The sequence below is a fragment of the Cetorhinus maximus genome, chromosome 12, assembly GCF_964194155.1.
Source record: "Cetorhinus maximus chromosome 12, sCetMax3.hap1.1, whole genome shotgun sequence".
Lineage (NCBI taxonomy): Eukaryota > Metazoa > Chordata > Chondrichthyes > Lamniformes > Cetorhinidae > Cetorhinus > Cetorhinus maximus.
The window spans coordinates 4,165,148-4,182,668 of NC_135890.1; the positions used below are offsets into that span (position 1 = coordinate 4,165,148).

At 41.8% G+C, this 17,521-nt stretch overlaps 1 protein-coding gene across 2 annotated transcripts in view; it reads right to left on the reverse strand.

The window, feature by feature from the left end:
* Positions 1-8,265: 8,265 nt before the first annotated feature.
* The window catches only part of LOC144687168 (histone-lysine N-methyltransferase SUV39H2-like), a 39,919-nt gene continuing 30,663 nt past the window's right edge, over positions 8,266-17,521 (reverse strand). For both annotated transcript variants that reach the window (XM_078552917.1, XM_078552916.1), the window contains exons 4-6: positions 15,437-15,583; positions 11,802-11,931; positions 8,266-10,671 (exon numbers count right to left, since the gene is read on the reverse strand). In XM_078552917.1, the coding sequence (XP_078409043.1) occupies positions 10,559-10,671; positions 11,802-11,931; positions 15,437-15,583 (390 nt within the window). In that variant the 3' untranslated portion in view covers positions 8,266-10,558. The remainder of the gene's footprint in view (positions 10,672-11,801; positions 11,932-15,436; positions 15,584-17,521) is intronic.

Sequence of the window (17,521 nt, forward strand, 5' to 3'; positions counted from 1 at the left end):
GAATTTGTCCAGAAACATTAAAGGATTGTGGCCTGTATAAACAATTGTTTCTGACGATTTGTTTGCAATGTAAAATGCTGCAATGCTAACATCAGACCCAAAGTCTCCTTTTCGGTGGTTGAATATCTTCTCTGTTGTACATTCAACTTCCATGAAAAATACCCCATCGGTTTCTCAATTCCACTGTCGTCATCTTGTAATAATATGGCCCCAATGCCTATATCGCTTGCATCAACGGCCAGCTTAAATTGCTTGGAATAATTGGGTACTGCCAAAACTGGTGGTGTAGTTAATACAGTTTTCAAACTGTCAAATGCCTTCTGACATTCCTGTGTCCATTTAAACTTCCTGTTCCTTTTTAATAGTTCAGTCAATGGAGCAACCTCACTGCTAACATTTGGTACAAACTTCCAGTAAAACCCACTCATGCCTACAAATCTCAAACCTGCTCGTTTTGTTGTAGGCACAGGGAAATCCACAATAGCCTTGACTTTTACATCTCTCGCAGCCACCTTACCATGTCCAATGGTATGGCCTAGATACATAACTTGCATTTTGGCAAATTCACTTTTAGCCAAGTTCATCATCAACAAAACAATTCTTCCAAATGTTGTAAGTGCTCCTCCCACAATTTATTGCTCAGTCCTGCAATTACTTTGTTTTTCAGACTTTGAAATGTTGCAGGTGCATTTTTCATACCAAATGGCATGACTTTAAACTGAAAGGCCCACTAAACCTTGCCTTTAACAAGTCACCCAGTACTGGTATAAAAACAAAAAACTACTGCGGATGCTGGAAATCCAAAACAAAAACAGAATTACCTGGAAAAACTCAGCAGGTCTGGCAGCATCGGCGGAGAAGAAAAGAGTTGACGTTTCGAGTCCTCATGACCCTTCCGCAGAACTGAGTAAAGTTAGGAGAGAGGTGAAATATAAGCTGGTTTAAGGTAGGGGGGTGGGGGGGGTGGGCGGGGAGAGAGAAGTTGGGGGGTGGGGGGAGGAGAGAGAAGCGGGGGGCGGGGGGAGAGGAGAGAGAAGTGGGGAGGTGGGGGGAGGAGAGAGAAGTTGTGGGGGGGGAGGAGAGAGAAGTTGGGGGTGGGGGAGGAGAGAGAAGTTGGGGGGGTGGGGGGGGGGTCGTTGTAGGGACAAGCAAGCAGTGATAGGAGCAGATAATCAAAAGATGTCACAGACAAAAGGAACAAAGACGTGTTAAAGGTGGTGATATTATCTAAGAGAATGTGCTAATTAAGAATGGATGGCAGGATACTCAAGGTACAGCTCTAGTGGGGGTGGGGTGGAAAGACTGACAGGGCATTACAGATTTAAAAATAATGGAAATAGGTGGGAAAAGAAAAATCTATATAAATTATTGGAAAAAACAAAAGGGAGGGGGAAGAAACGGAAAAGGGGTGGGGATGGGGGAGGGAGTTTAAGATCTAAAGTTGTTGAATTCAATATTCAGCCCGGAAGGCTGTAAAGTGCCTAGTTGGAAGATGAGGTGCTGTTCCTCCAGTTTGTGTTGGGCTTCACTGGAACAATGCAGCAAGCCAAGGACAGACATGTGGGCAAGAGAGCAGGGTGGAGTGTTAAAATGGCAAGCGACAGGGAGGTTTGGGTCTTTCTTGCGGACAGACCGCAGGTGTTCTGCAAAGCGGTCGCCCAGTTTACGTTTGGTCTCTCCAATGTAGAGGAGACCACATTGGGAGCAACGAATGCAGTAGACTAAGTTAGGGGAAATGCAAGTGAAATGCTGCTTCACTTGAAAGGAGTGTTTGGGCCCTTGGACGGTGAGGAGAGAGGAAGTGAAGGGGCAGGTGTTGCATCTTCTGCGTGGGCATGGGGAGGTGCCATAGGTGGGGGTTGAGGAGTAGGGGGTGATGGAGGAGTGGACCAGGGTGTCCCGAAGGGAACAATCCCTACGGAATGCCACCAGGGGGGCTGAAGGGAAGATGTGTTTGTTGGTGGCATCATGCTGGAGTTGGCGGAAATGGCGGAGGATGATCCTTTGAATGCGGAGGCTGGTGGGGTGATAACTGAGGACAAGGGGGACCCTATCATGTTTCTGGGAGGGAGGAGAAGGCATGAGGGTGGATGCGCGGGAGATGGGCCGGACACGGTTGAGGGCCCTGTCAACGACCGTGGGTGGAAAACCTTGGTTAAGGAAGAAGGAGGACATGTCCGAGGAACTGTTTTTTGAAAGTAGCGTCATCAGAACAGATGCGACGGAGGTGAAGGAACTGAGAGAATGGGATGGAGTCCTTACAGGAAGCGGGGTGTGAGGAACTGTAGTCGAGGTAGCTGTGGGAGTCGGTAGGCTTGTAATGGATATTGGTGGACAGTCTATCATCAGAAATTGAGACAGAGAAGTCAAGGAAGGGAAGGGAAGTGTCAGAGATGGACCATGTGAAAATGATGGAGGGGTGGAGATTGGAAGCAAAATTAATAAATTTTTCCAGGTCCAGATGAGAGGATGAAGCAGCACCGAAATAATCATCGATGTACCGGAGAAAGAGTTGTGGGAGGGGGCCGGAGTAGGACTGGAACAAGGAATGTTCCACATACCCCATAAAGAGACAGGCATAGCTGGTACCCATGCGGGTACCCATAGCCACACCTTTTATTTGGAGGAAGTGAGAGGAGTTAAAGGAGAAATTGTTCAGTGTGAGAACAAGTTCAGCCAGACGGAGGAGAGTAGTGGTGGATGGGGATTGTTCGGGCCTCTGTTCAAGGAAGAAGCTAAGGGCCCTCAGACCATCCTGGTGGGGGATGGAGGTGTAGAGGGATTGGACATCCATGGTGAAGAGGAAGCGGTTGGGGCCAGGGAACTGGAACTTGTTGTACCCAGTACTGGTAGCAGGACTAACACTTTCTCCCCAGCAAACTGTGAGCTGGAGCTTTCCTGTCTGCCCTCATTTTCATCAATTGCTGTGATAACTTTAAATGTTCCCTAACTAACTCATGTGCTCTGCTCAATCTCTCTCTGAAGTTTGATACATAATCCAGGAGAGTAGTTTCTGAATTTTTGACCCACCAATTTCTCATGAATCAATTTCAGTGGTCCCTTACCTCATGACCATAAATTAGTTCAAAAAGACTCTTCCACAATCCTCTTTCTTGTAATATTTCTCAAATGTATTACTTCAGGAAACCTCGAAGACACATCCATTATTGTCAGTAATTGTTGATTTCCACTTTTAGTCTTAGGGAGGGGTCCTACACAATCAATCATAGCCCTAGTAAAAGGCTCTTCAGATGCTGCAATTGGAATTAAAGGTGCCGGCTTAATCACTGCTTGTGGTTTCCCTATCACCTGATGTGTGTGACATGTTCTACAGAATTTGACTACATCTGTATGTAATCCAGGCCAATAAAAATGTTTTTGTATTTTCGCCTTTGTCTTTCTAATTCCTAAATGTCCCCCTATTGGAATTTCATGAGCTATTCTCAGAATCTCATTTCTATACCCAAATGATAGTACAATCTGATGCACCTCCCTCCAGTTTTCAATTGCTGAAACATGATAAGGCCTCCATTTTTCCCATTAAAACATTACCCTTTGGGTAATAACATTATGGAATACATTCTGCTTCTGTGTAAGCTGTCTGATATAACTGTTTTATTTGTGAATCCTTTTTCTATAACCCCAGTAAATGTCTCGAGTTAAACGCCTCAGCTGCATTCTCCAGTCTTTCTTCCTTAACAATCTTATCAAACAGTTTCAGCTAATTTGGCTTCCACACATTCTTCCTGCCTTTGAATTTCCTGTTGTTCTTATTTCAATCTATGAGCCTGTGATCTTGTTATCACGCAATCTGGAAACAACCGAGAATGCGCTCTCTCTAACACTTCTGTTGAAAACACTTCTACAGGCTGCTCAGCTACCATTGGCATCACCCAGATCTGGGAACCAACTATATCGTTATCCAGAATAAATTGAACCCCTGCAATGGGCAATGTTTCCACTACCCCAACAATCACCTCACCTGTTTTCCACTTACTCTTTAAATTTACCTTCCACAATAGAATAGGTTTAGCATCTCCATGAACCCCACTTAGTGTCATGTGTACCTGCAATACTCCCTCTGATCAACAAATATCACGATCCCACAACATTAAGAATTGACTAGCCCCTGTGTCTCTTAAAATTTTAACATCTTTACCTACGCCACCCTGTACACTTGACAGACTTTCCCTTCAAATACAAAATCTTTAAACATTTCTGCAACCTGCTCCTCCGAATTCTCTTGGGTAAACTGTGAACACATTCCCACTTCTTTACCTACCACTGATCCTTCCTGTTTTACCTGTACACAAACCATCAGTTTTTCCTGTGCCTGAAGCTCAAAACCCACAGTACTTTTCCAGAACTTTTATGCACCCCAATAATTTCGACAGATTTTCCCTGCAATTTCCAACATCCTGACTTTGTGTCCAACTTTATTACAATGAAAACATCTCAATTTTAGAATGTCACTTCTACCTTCAGCACCTTTTTATTGAGGAACAACTTGCTCAAAATTTCCACCTACTCTTCTTCCCTTTCACCTTCCCACTTTCTATCCTTTCTGATTTAAAGGGGCGATGATGAAAGGTTTAGCTCTGTGAACTAACTCATAATCATCAGCTATTTCTGTTGCTTGTCCTACTGTTTCAACCCTCTGCTCCTCCACATGGGTTCTCACTACCAAAGGATATGAATATTTAAATTCTTCCAAAAGAATTACTTCCCTAAGAGCTGCATATATTGTCTCTATTTTTAATGCCCATATCCACCGGTCAAAATTACTTGGTTTTACTCCCTCAAACTCAATATACGTTTGCCAAGGCTATTTTCTCATATTCATAAATTTCTGCCTGTATGTCTCAGGAACCAACTCATAAGCATTCAAAAGATCCTTTTTTTAACCACATTATAGTTCACCAACATGTCTTCTGACAGTGAAGCATAAACCTCATGTGCTCTACCCACCAACCTGGATTGGAACACCAATGTCCAGTTTCCCTGTGGCTATTTCATCTGTTTAGCTATCTGACCAAATAAGATAAAGAATGCTTCAACATCTCTTTCTTCAAACTTCGGAAGAGCTTGTACAAATTTAAACATCTCCCCACTGGGTTCTGATCTGGAAATAAGTCCTTCCGCACCTTCTGGTGTCTCTTTAACTGCCAGTAACTTAAGCTGGAATTCTCTCTCTCTCTCTTTTTCTCTTCCTTCCTTTTCTAACCTTGCCATTTCTAATTCCCTTTCCTGTTTTCTTTCTCTCTCCTGCCTTTCTGCCTGTTCCCTTTGGAACGCCCTTTCTCTTTCCTTTTCTTTTTCTTTCGCTGTTGCCTCTAGTTCCAATTTTTTCATTTGCAACTGAATTTGAGCCCATCCAAATTAACCAACCCTTGGAGAACTCGGTCTCAGGTATTCCTTCCAATTTCAAATGCTGCGCTACACCTTCAATTATGTATGATTTCCTCACCCCTGCAGGTAACCCAAATTGTAACTTATCTGCCAATTCTATTAACTTAGCTTCATTTTCCTTTTGTAAACCAACCAAAGTTATAACTTCAATTCTCAGACAAGTCTTAGCAACTGCCAAAGCCATTTTGCACTCACCACTTTAAAAAAACCTCACACCAACTCCTGAATTCAAAGTTCTTCTCATACTCGTAACCTTAAGATTCACCAATTCCAAACCAATCAAGGAATTTCAAACACAGCCCAGACAAGCCCCCAATTTTGTTATGGCAGGCAGATGGTAAATCCAAGCTGTTCAAATCCCAGAGGGAAACTTGAAGCAGTTGCCACGACTATTTGCAATTTGTATTTATTTCGAGGCACAGGCTTTGAATTCAGAAAAAAAGGCCACCGAGGCTTAGGGTTTTTTTTACAAAACTAAAACATATATTAATAAAAGAAAAAGATTTTAAGCACATACATATGTCTACGAATTGCTACTATAACAACTCCTAAATCCCCTAATTAATCTGACTCCCAGTGACACCTCTGTTAAGGCAGCAGTAAAACACACAGGTTTGAACAGACCCAGGCAAAGCGCACATCCTGGACAGTCGAATTTAAAGTGAGTTTTTCTCAGCTTTGGTTCCTTGTAGGCAGCAACTTGAGGCTTTTCACACTTGTTAGGTCTTAAAATGCCTGCCCTTGCACAGTCTTCTCTCCTTTATACATATTTTCCCCTTTGAATGCAAATTCCCATTGTTTCACTATGTCTTTGCACTTTACCTCTAATAATAAAAATCTATCATGCTACCAATTTTAAAATAAACACTATTTGGCTTAGCCCCTGTTGGCTAGGTGTAACACCTTACCACCACTTTGAAATTCACTACTTTAATTTATCTAAAAATGCAAATGTTCCCTTTTTACTTCTCATTCTAAAACTCCAGCCAGGTTTGCCTAGCTTCTCTTGATACATCAAAGCCTTCAGACCAACTGTCTCATTTCCTAAAACTAAATTCAGAACTGTGCCCTCTGATTGGACTTGCTACATACTAGTCAAAAAAGTTCTCCTGAATACACCTCAAGAATTGTTTTCTCTCCATTATTTTCACACAAACTATCCCAGTTAATATGTGGCAGTTAAAACCCCCACTATTACTGCCCTATTGTTTTTGCACTTCTCAGAGATTTGCCTACGTATTTGTTCTTCTAACTCCCTCTGACTGTTTGGGGGTCTATACTATGCTCCCAGTGTGACTGCCTCTTTTTTGTTCCTTAGCTCAATCCATATGGTCTCGTTTGATGATCCTTCTAACATATCCTCACAGCTGTAAGTTTCTTTGACCAGAATTGCCACCCCCTCCCCTTTTTATCCCCCATCCCATCTGAAAACTCTAACCAGGAATGTTGAGCTGCCATTCCTGTCCCTCTTTAAGCCATGTTTCTGTAATAGCTATGATATCATAACTGCTATATTTCTATCTGTACCCTCAGCTCATCTGCTTTATATGCTATATTCTTTAAGCACTGCCAAACTCTTTTTTTTTTAACCCTCAGGTTCTGCTCCCCCTGCCATACTAGTTGAAACCCTACCCAACAGCACTAGCAAACCTCCCTGCAAGGATCTTTGTCCCAGCCCCATTGAGGTGCAAGCTGTCCAGCTTGTACAGGTCCCAATGCCCCAGGAATCTAAAGCTGCCCCTCTTGCACCACCTCTTCAGCCACTCATCTGCTCTAACCTTTTTCTATGCTCACTACCACATGGCACTGGGAGTAGTCTGGAGATTACTACCTTTTTGAGGTCCTTTTAATGTCTTTCCTAACTCCTTAAACTCTGTCCACATGACTCAACCCTTTCTCTGTCATTGGTACCGATATGGACGATGACCTCTAGTTGTTCACCCTCCCCTTCCAGAATGTTGCCAGGTCCTGAAGGTGGCATTGAGCAGGGCTAATAATGCCCATCAGGGTAACATACTACTGCCTCAAAGGGTGACCAGAGCAAAAAGGGGAACCGTTCCTAGTATCCAATCACAGCAAACATCAATTTTCAGCAGCAATGAACCAAGGAATCAAGTGTTGCACCCCTCATTCATTTGTCCAGACTTCCCCACAATGGAGTTTGACTTTACCTTCACTTGATCTGGACAACTTTCCCCTCACCCTCTTAAGTATTGTAAGTCTGTTGAGTCTTCAGTTAAAGGCTCGTAGAAATTCTGAACTTCACCAGGAGGTTTTTTTTTGATCTTGTTGGATACAAAGCCAACTGTCATTACTACCGTGCCTCCAGGGGACTTTGCAAATTCAAACACACATGAAAATTTTTATCTGTAACCGGCGCCTTCCTGGTTGGAAAGCGATTAGCTTCTACTTCTGCTTTGCGACATTGAAGGGTTGATAGAGAACGCGCATTGTTCTACACTAGGGAGCTGGTGTAGTCATTTAATCTGACAGGTGTATTTTCAATTCATTTATGAGATGTTTGTATCACTGGCAAAGCCAGCATTTATTGCCAATCCCCAATTGCTGCTTTTGAGAAGGCTGTGACTTGTGTGGCTATTTTCACGGGGTAGTTGAGAATAAACCACACTGGGGGTGAGACTGGAGTCACAGATAGGCCAGACCAGCCAAGGGCAATGGACTTCCTTCCCCGAAGGCCACTGGGGAACCTGATGAGTTTTTAATGGTAATCAGTTAGTTGTGTGCTCACCATTACTCATACTGGCTTTTTACTCCAATGTAAATTCAGTGGCTGCTGTGGTGGAATTTATCTTTGGATTACTCATCAAGCAGAAAATCAAACAACAGGAATAGACCAACTTGAAACATTGGACATTTATTAATTTGAGCAATCATATTCTACAGCACCAGTTTTCAATTCACAGCTCAGTACAAAGACATATACAAGACTTGAAACAATCCTACAAAAAGTAAGAAAAATATAAGTCAATTTTGAACTTAATTTTCTTGATAATCAATTCAGGCTATATAACTCCCAGACTATGGAACTCCAATGCTATTAACACACCAAAGCCATGGGATCATCCACCATTCACCCTTTGTTAGATAGGAGTCTTGCTTAAAAAGTCTTCCTCTCACGTTGATTTATTAATTTCAAAATTCCCTATTAATACGCCAAAACTTTACCACTCAAGTGGTAGCTTTCAGTTCAAAGGATCAAAGGTGAAGGCGAGCATTCATTTTGGGTGAAGTACAGTATATCCTCTCCATAATAAAAAGGAACCTGCTGCTTAAAGGGCTGCTCAGTATCACCTCAAAACTACATTCAGCTCATTTTTGGTAGCTTGGGTATCTACAAATGACGCAGGAGTATTCAGCACATTTATAGTGCTTAAGGGGCATCTGGGTAATGACTCCAACTATCTTGCTATGCAAGATGACTGATAAAGCTGTCTAATACTTGACAGTGCAATTTTAAAAAAAACAAAATCGGGTAAAAAAAATTTAACTGCATAATTGAAGCCACCCTTAAATGTGCGTTCTCTCATGTCACACATCTTCCTGAAGCAGTAACACTGTACACGTTGTATGGAAGGAGAGACGGTTTATCATGTTTCATCACGTGATCACCAACAGGGCTGATGCTGAGCTCACACCAAGAACAGGGAAGTTTAAAGTTGCCCGACAGGCTTGCTGGCTGGAATTTTTAAAAACAGTCGTCACTTGGGCTGTTACTCAAAACTATAATAACTCAATCTGGAACTTTTTTTTTTTAAAAATCTCACAATATAATGCCTCTTTGATGTTCCATGTTTTATTCAAACTCAAGCTGCAAATTCAATATGGCTACTGTTTTAAGGAGAGCACTCCCCTAAGCACAATAGTTAGGACTTTTTAAAAAAAGCACGTAAAAAAACAAAGCATGTATCAAAAAAATCCTCTGTAGGATATCACTCATTTCAAAATCTTTGGAAAAAAGCTCAATTAAACAGGTACCTTCAATGATTTTGCCTAAACTGTATTTAAAAACCTAAACCTAGGGTGGGCAGGGAGTGTGGGGAGAAAGACAAAGTACCAGTAGCTGTGATTGCTACTCTTGTTGCTTCAAATATTCCCCACTCCTATTAAAAATGATCATTACATTTTCTTGAAAGAACTATACAATTGCATTTCTGTTACACAAGCTGACTCACCTATTACCCTTCGGGATAAACTCTGCGGCTAATGTTTAATAGTGCCTGAATATAGTATGAAAATAATTCAAACTTCTGTAAAGGTACTGTTACTTTAAGGCCTACAGATGTCATGACCTCGAAACACAAACTTAAAACAAACTCACTGAAAGATTACATAGGACACTGTCTTGCTTAATTTTGGGCTCCAACCCCGCAGGTTAACAATTTGCCAAATGCCCCATAATTATTGTGGACATTCTCCATCTGAAGTATACACACACTCTGCTTATTTTCTAAGCTTTGGTAAACTCATTCTCCTTGATATTAAAGGAGGTACTAATTATTTGAGCATAATTGGCTCATAAAAACTTCATCTTAGTAGATTTGTAATTTGTACAGCAGCATGGATATTACATGGAAGCAACTACACAGAGGTGTCGTCTCCATTATAATTGAGGAGGGAAACGCACTGAATCTTCGCCGATACTTCTGGAATATAGAATGTTAGCAGTCTGTCTGGCCAAAGGCTATATTTATTCAGTTTAGCAAATTTGGGTAGAAACTCAAAAAGCATACATCCACTAGAGAAAAGTGGGAGGACCTTTCTGAACGATTCTGAACCAAAATTGTAATTTTTCTTTCAAAATAAAAGGGTAGAGAGTGCTCTGCTAAAACAGGGTGCGGCTGCACTATCATCATATAACAATGTTGGTCAGTGACCACTTGTACCCAGGTTACTAATAGTATCAATGATTTGATGTAAGAGGGGAACAATTGTTTCTCCTATAAAAACCATCCCACAGATCTGCTTTCCAACAAGTATCAACAAATTCACCACATGGCTGCATATTTCAACTTTCCAAAATGTCATTACCCAAGAGTTCTGATGGAATCAGGACATACACACACACAAAAAAAAAGGTCAACATATTTCTATCTAAAAAACAAATGCATTTTTCTTCTTTGCAGATATGTTAGTTCATGTATCCTCTGCAGGATATAGATCCACACTTGCATTCAATCCTGGGCTGTCTTTTGGGTGGGCTGTTGACTTCAGAGGTTTCAGTAATGGAGACATCACCTGAACCTACCAAAACCAATAGTACGATTACAATAAACAGACAAACAGAAACATTCAATTATAATGCAATTATTCATGAAGTTGGGTTCAAACCCTTTTTTAAGGTCCCACGTGATATGAATTTGGGGTTTTAATCCAATTCCTACTAGGATTCTACAGCAGAAACTCAGCAATAAGTTTGAAGAAACGTTCAGAAGGGATACAATGCTTACTCTTGATGAAAATTTCAGCAGTAGGACTTGTCCTTTTTGTTGGTTTATTCACATTGCCTATGCCCTTTATTCACATCTGTGGAGTCTATCCTTTAACCAGCTTAGAGATTAATGTATTGGATTTGGCACTTGACAAGCAGTTTAGAGATCACAAATTCAAAGTCCCACCATAGCAAATTGTGAGGCTCAATTCATTTAGTAATTTGAGTTGTCACAAGGACAAGTGACCATGTAAATTACCATATAGTCATAAAAACTACAACTAGTTGACTGACGTCCTTCAAAGAAAAGGAAACCAGCCAACCCTTTCTCTCTCTGCAACCTATACATCACTAGCCTACTTAATGTGGGTAATAATGCCCTTCTGAAGCAAAACACTCAGCTGCAGGAATAAATTGTTATACATGATAGATCACTATCTCCTTAAGACAATGGACAGTGCATGTGGTCTGATCAGTATCAGACAAAGGATTTTTAAAATGCTAATGCAATGATGGTGAGGCAGGAATAACAACACCAACACCCATTCAGGCAGATTGGCTGCCTACTGTACAAAAGAGAGGAAGTAGTTAGGGAAGTATTTTCTCCAGTCAAGAAAGACAGTCATAATTGAAAATACTGTTGTGCATATGTTTACAAACTTGGAAGAATATTTAGAAGGTGAGCACAAGAACATTTGTCATGTTTACTGAAAATCCTAAAAAAAAAGTTTGAGTAAGTTTCAAAACGTATAAAATGAAGAATGACCTTTTTAAAGTGATCAACACCTTAACCACTCAAAAACCCTTTTAAGAAAAACAATGGCTGGAATTTTACGGGCAGTGGCTGCCCTAGCTACTGGCCAGAAAGTCGAGGGTAATCCCACCTCCAAGCTTCCTCCATTTTGTTTGAGCTAACTGCGATTTTGGGAAATGTAAGACGCACCTTTCATCTGATAGTCAAAGGTAAGCTCTTCCCCAGCTTTTATAGAACGTGTTGAGAATAGTGCAATCCTTGGGAAGCGAGTATCCAAACTTTCGATAAAAACATTGTAAACTTGAAGATTGGGATCACACTGCGGAAAAGAAGGTCAGATTTGAATTCATCCCATGAAACCATATTAGCCCAGGTAGCCCAACTGTTAAAATCAAAGCATTTAATTGCTCAGAATCAATTGTTAAATAATATTCTAATACAAGAAATGAAGTATGAGGATTGATACAACAGGAACAGGTCATCTGATCCATCAAGTCTGTGCCACTGGTTTCTCGTCACAGGAGATACCTAATTCTCCTCATACACTTAAGCTATTCCTTTTTCTCAAACAATTTATTTCTTCCTTAAAAATATATATGTGTGTTCTATTCCAACAATGGTTGTGGTAAAGAATTCAACATTCCAACCACCTTCTACACAAAGAAGCCTTCTTATAATTGTGTTTGCTCATTACTGTGGAAATAAGCAGAAGTGTAAGTAAAAACAGACCTCAAAACAGGTCTCAAGTTTCTCATCACAGCTACAAGCCCCTCATTCCCTGGCCACATTCCAGCCAATCTAAACTGCTTGTTTGCATTGCAATAATGGGAAGTAAATCCCACCATAATGTTAGATTCCATTACAGGTCACGATAATCAATTACGTTACCTTCCCATCCCATCCTCCCCCAAGTCCAAAGTTTGTTCCGAATCACACTTGACCAGGCAACTTCAAATTGGTCCAGGAGACATTTTGAACAGTTAACTTAAGCTTCAGTTTCCCATTCAGGATGGCTTTGAGCCTAGAAATTGGACTTTAAATACATTCCAAGTGCCTTATTCTGCACAAATGCATATGCTAGTGGCGTTACCAAGGTTGCTGACAAAAGCCTGCATCAAGAAAGTGAATCGAGTCAACAGTCACATCTCAATCTAAACTCACTCACTCCCATGTTTAGATTCACTTGTTATCTCCAATTTCTGCAATCTCCTCTGTTTGGGCTCTTTCTCATCTCTCCAAATTACCATATTCCCTTTCTCTTACATTGCTAAAGATGATAGCTAAAAAATTAATTTAGAATTTCAGATCTAACCCATTTCCACAAAGTCTGTTAAAGTTTGATCTGTAGGGTGAAGACCTGTTTTAAACTCAACATTCAATCACCATTTTAGTGTTACATCGATTTCCAGTCAAGCATGAACCCACAAGCTGAACAATTTTGAACATGCACATCAGCGAGTCCTGTCAAAGCCACCCAGTCCCTTCCCCACTCCTTCCCCACCCCTGTCTCAAGCTGATCACAAATTTTTCCTGACCTCTGCATCCTATTAAACCCCAATGTGATGTTCCAACCGACACTCATGTGCCCCATCAAAAAGACTGATGTCGAGCCTCTAACATTGCCCACTTTAGTCCATCTGTTATCCAAATATACCTTTGACACTTCCATACCAAATGACTCTAATATTCTCCTGGCCAAACTCCGAGCTCTGTATACTTCCATTCAAAATTCTACTGACCACTATCCTATCCTGCACTGATCCACACACTCATCATCCCTACTCAGTTTTTAAAATTCATTCATGGGATGTGGGGGTCGCTGGCTGGGCCAGCATTTATTGGCCACCCCTAGTTGCCCTTGAGAGGGTGGTGGTGGTGAGCTGCCTTTTTGAACTGCTGCAGTCCCTGTAGTGTAGGTACATCCACAGTGCTGTTAGGGAGGGAGTTCCAGGATTCCACAGAGGATTCCAGGAGTTCCACGACCACTACCATCTAGAAGGATAAGGGCAGCAGATACATGGGAACACCACCACCTGGAAGTTCCCCTCAAAGTCACTCACCATCCTGACTTGGAAATATACCCTTCACTGTCGCTGAGCCAAAATCCTGGAACTCCCTTCCTAACACCACAGGGACTGCAACGATTCAAGGCAGCAGCTCATCACCACGTTCTCAAGGACAACTAAGGACGGGCAATAAATGCTAGTCCAGCCAGCAAAGCCCACATCCTGTGAATGAATAACAAAATAATAATTTTGACCCAGCGACAGTGAAGGAACGGCGATATATTTTCAAGTTAGGATGATGAGTGACTTGGAGGAGAACTTCCAGGTGGTGGTGTTCCCATGCATCTGCCGCCCTTGTCCTCCTAGGTGCTGAGGTCTTAGGTTTGGAAGGTGCTGTCGAAGGAGCCTTGGCGAGTTGCTCCAGTGCATCTTGTAGATGGTGCACACTGCTGCCACTGTGCGTCGGTAGAGGGAATGAATTCTGAGGGTGGTGGATGGGGCGTCAATCAAGCGGGCTGCTTTGTCCTGGATGGTGTCAAGCTTCTTGCGTGTTGTGGGAGCTGCACTCACCCAGGCAAGTGGAGAGCATTCCATTACACTCCTGAATTGTACCTTGTAGATGGGGGACAAGCTTTGGGGAGTCAGGAGGTGAGTTACTCACCACAGGGTTCCCAGCCTCTGACCTGCTCTTGCAGCCAGAGGATTTATATGGCTGGTCTAGTTCCGGTTTTATTTATATGGCTGGTCAAGTTCCAGTTTTATTTATATGGCTGGTCAAGTTCCAGTTTTATTTATATGGCTGGTCAAGTTCCAGTTTTATTTATATGGCTGGTCAAGTTCCAGTTTTATTTATATGGCTGGTCAAGTTCCAGTTTTATTTATATGGCTGGTCAAGTTCCAGTTTTATTTACATGTTCCTCGCCCTAATACCGCAAATTTAAAATGTTCATCGCTGTGTTTGAATCTGTTCAAATCCTTGCCCTTCCCCAATTCTAACCTCCTTCAGCTCTATAAACACCCCATCCCACCAAATTCTCTAGACTCTGGCATCCACAATCCCTTTGCACCTGTATTGGTAACCACACCTTCAGCTGCCTAGGCTCCATGTTCTAGAGTTCTCTCCAAAAACATGCACGCCTCTTCAACTCCTTCTGGACTCTCCTTAGAACCCAGCTGGTTAGCCAAGGCTCTCCTTCCTTGGTTCAGTTCCAATCCCACCGTTAACATCTCCGTGCACCACCGACGCACAATGTTTTTCTATGTCGAGGGCAGTAAATGGTTGCTAGCTAACCAGCTTGTTGTATGTGCCATTCACTGAGGTGTTAAATTTCCCCTGTCTGTACTTTGTGGATTTGTTTATGCAGACTTCTGCTAAAGCTGGTGATTAGAGGACCAGGGAAAACCTTGTTCATTGCTGACGATACAAATTTACATCATGTTATCCAAAGGAATGGGGGGGGTGCGGTGCTGCGGAGGACTAATGGACACACAAAAAATGTAGGAAGATTTACAAACAGCAAACCAACGCCATTTAAAACATACTTAGAACATAATCTTTAAAAATGAAACCAGCTTATTATTATATTGAAGTGAACCAATCTTATATCATGACAACACCACCTAGGAGGTCAAAAACACTTTACATGAAGGCTGCTTGAAATCATATCTCAACAGTTGCTATTGCTTTGATGTACTATTAAAATCTCATTTCTAAAGATGAGTCCATAAGATTAGGTTTAATTGACATTAAATGGTTCCATACCACACCATGAGGTGGCGAGATTTCTTTTGAAGTTATAAAACAAGCACAATACTTACACTGTGATTCACAAAGTGCGAAATATTTCCAAATCTTGCAGCATCTACAGTGTACTCGTCCTCCACGTAATCTAGATCAAACAAGTAGGTGATGCCTTTACTGTCGTAAAATTTCCCTCGCCTCTCTGCTTCTTCACTCGTGATTACCTTTCAACAGAGAAAGTGTTAAGTAGACAGGTGTAGTTTGGTGGAGCAGAGGTGAGTCAAGGCTGATCAAGGCCGAATTCATGGCCCCATCTTCAGTAATCAACTCGAAATCAGTCGCTGCTCTTATTCAAGACAGTCAGATTGTATTCAAATATAAATAAACTACCATTTTATTGCTGGTGTTGCAGTAAAGTACAGACAGATGCATAAAATGTTCTCACATCCATTTGAACTGGAAAAAAGCCCAATAGATTCAGCCCTTCCAAGCTTTTCTGGCGAGTGGTACAACACAAGGATGATAAATTGATTTGACACAGATGGTGCTCAGTGGGGAAAGCAACTTGAGGTGATCATAAAACATTAAAGCAGATTAGCTGAGACAGGACCTTGCCTAAATATGCCTCGTGACAATGCTATATATTAGCCACCTTTGATAATGTAACAAGGAATAATACAATTTGCAAATTAATACTGAATTAAAATTAGCCATCACTGAAAGCAGATTAGTAATGGCAAATATAAAATTGAGGGTTATTCATTTCCTTCTGCTTCTTCCCCTCAACTCCATGAACATTTGGAGCCCAATGAAAACACAGACCAGGGGAACCACGCAGCCTTTGGCAATAATCTAGGAAGGAAGATTTGAACAAAAAAAACTCTGCACAACACAAAAAATGCAATTTCAAAAAGGGATCTGGGACACCAGAAATGAGCAAAATTTTAAGAACCTTCAGTACACTCCAGCATTCCAAAACAACACTTACCATCCCACAAGCAAAATGTGGACCATCCTAACAAAAAGCCAGCATTTCACAAGAACATTGGTCTTTTTAAAATTACAAAAATAACATGCAGAGTATTTCCAATCACTGCAATGGACACAGCTAACAGATCACTTCCACCTACAGGCTATCCTTTGGTAAGATTACCCACAGCCTACGATTCAGCTTCAATATGTAAAAAAAAAAACTTGTATTTCTATAGCATCTTTCGTGGCCACAGGTCATCCTAAAGCGCTTTATAGCCAATGAAATACTTTTTGAAGCACAGTCACTGTTGCAATGCAGCAGTCAATCTGTGCACAGCCAGCTCCTACTAACAATAAATGAGGTAGTGACCAGATAATCTGTTTTTGTGATGTTGATTGAAGGATGAATGTTGGCCAGGACACCAGGGGGAACTCTTAGCAACAACGCAATGGGAATCTTTCCTGCCCACCCGAGGGGGAAAAGACAGGGCCTCGGTTTAATATCTCATCAGAAAGATGGCACCTCTGACAGTGCAGCGCTCCCTCAGTACTGCAATGGAGTGTCGGCCCTGATTTTTGCGCTCACGATTCTGGATGGAACCCACAGCCTTCTGGAGGCAAGAGAGGGCTACCCACCGAGCCACAGCCGACAATGCCTAGCTCTAGTCAATTTAGTTCCGCAAGGACCAAATTAGGGGCTTGCTGGCTCACACCTTCCTGACCAGCACATCAATTGAGTGTTGCTCATCAGCAGGAGCTACCCAGTTGGGGGAATGCGGCCTGGTTAACATGCATCACTCGAGTTCTTCTCTGCATCCTCAGGTCTGAACACTGACCTTAAAAGAGAGAATTTAGCCATGTTTTCAATTCTATTTTCAGTTAAAAACTTGTATTTAGACAACGCCTTTAACATGGAGAAGCAGCACAAGGCACTTCACAGCAGAGTGATCAAACGAAATTTGACACCGAGCCACATGAGGAGGAATTAGGACAGTGACCCCCAAAAAAGTAGTTTTTTTGAGGAGGTGGAGAGGTTTGGTGAGGGAATTTCAAGAGATTCGGACACAGTTAGCACGACTGCCAAAGGTGGTGCGATGAAAATCCAAGAGGTCAGAATTGGAGGAGTGCAGAGATCTCAAGAGGGTTGTGGGGCTGGGGAAGGTTACAGAGAGAGGGTAGGGCAAAGCCAT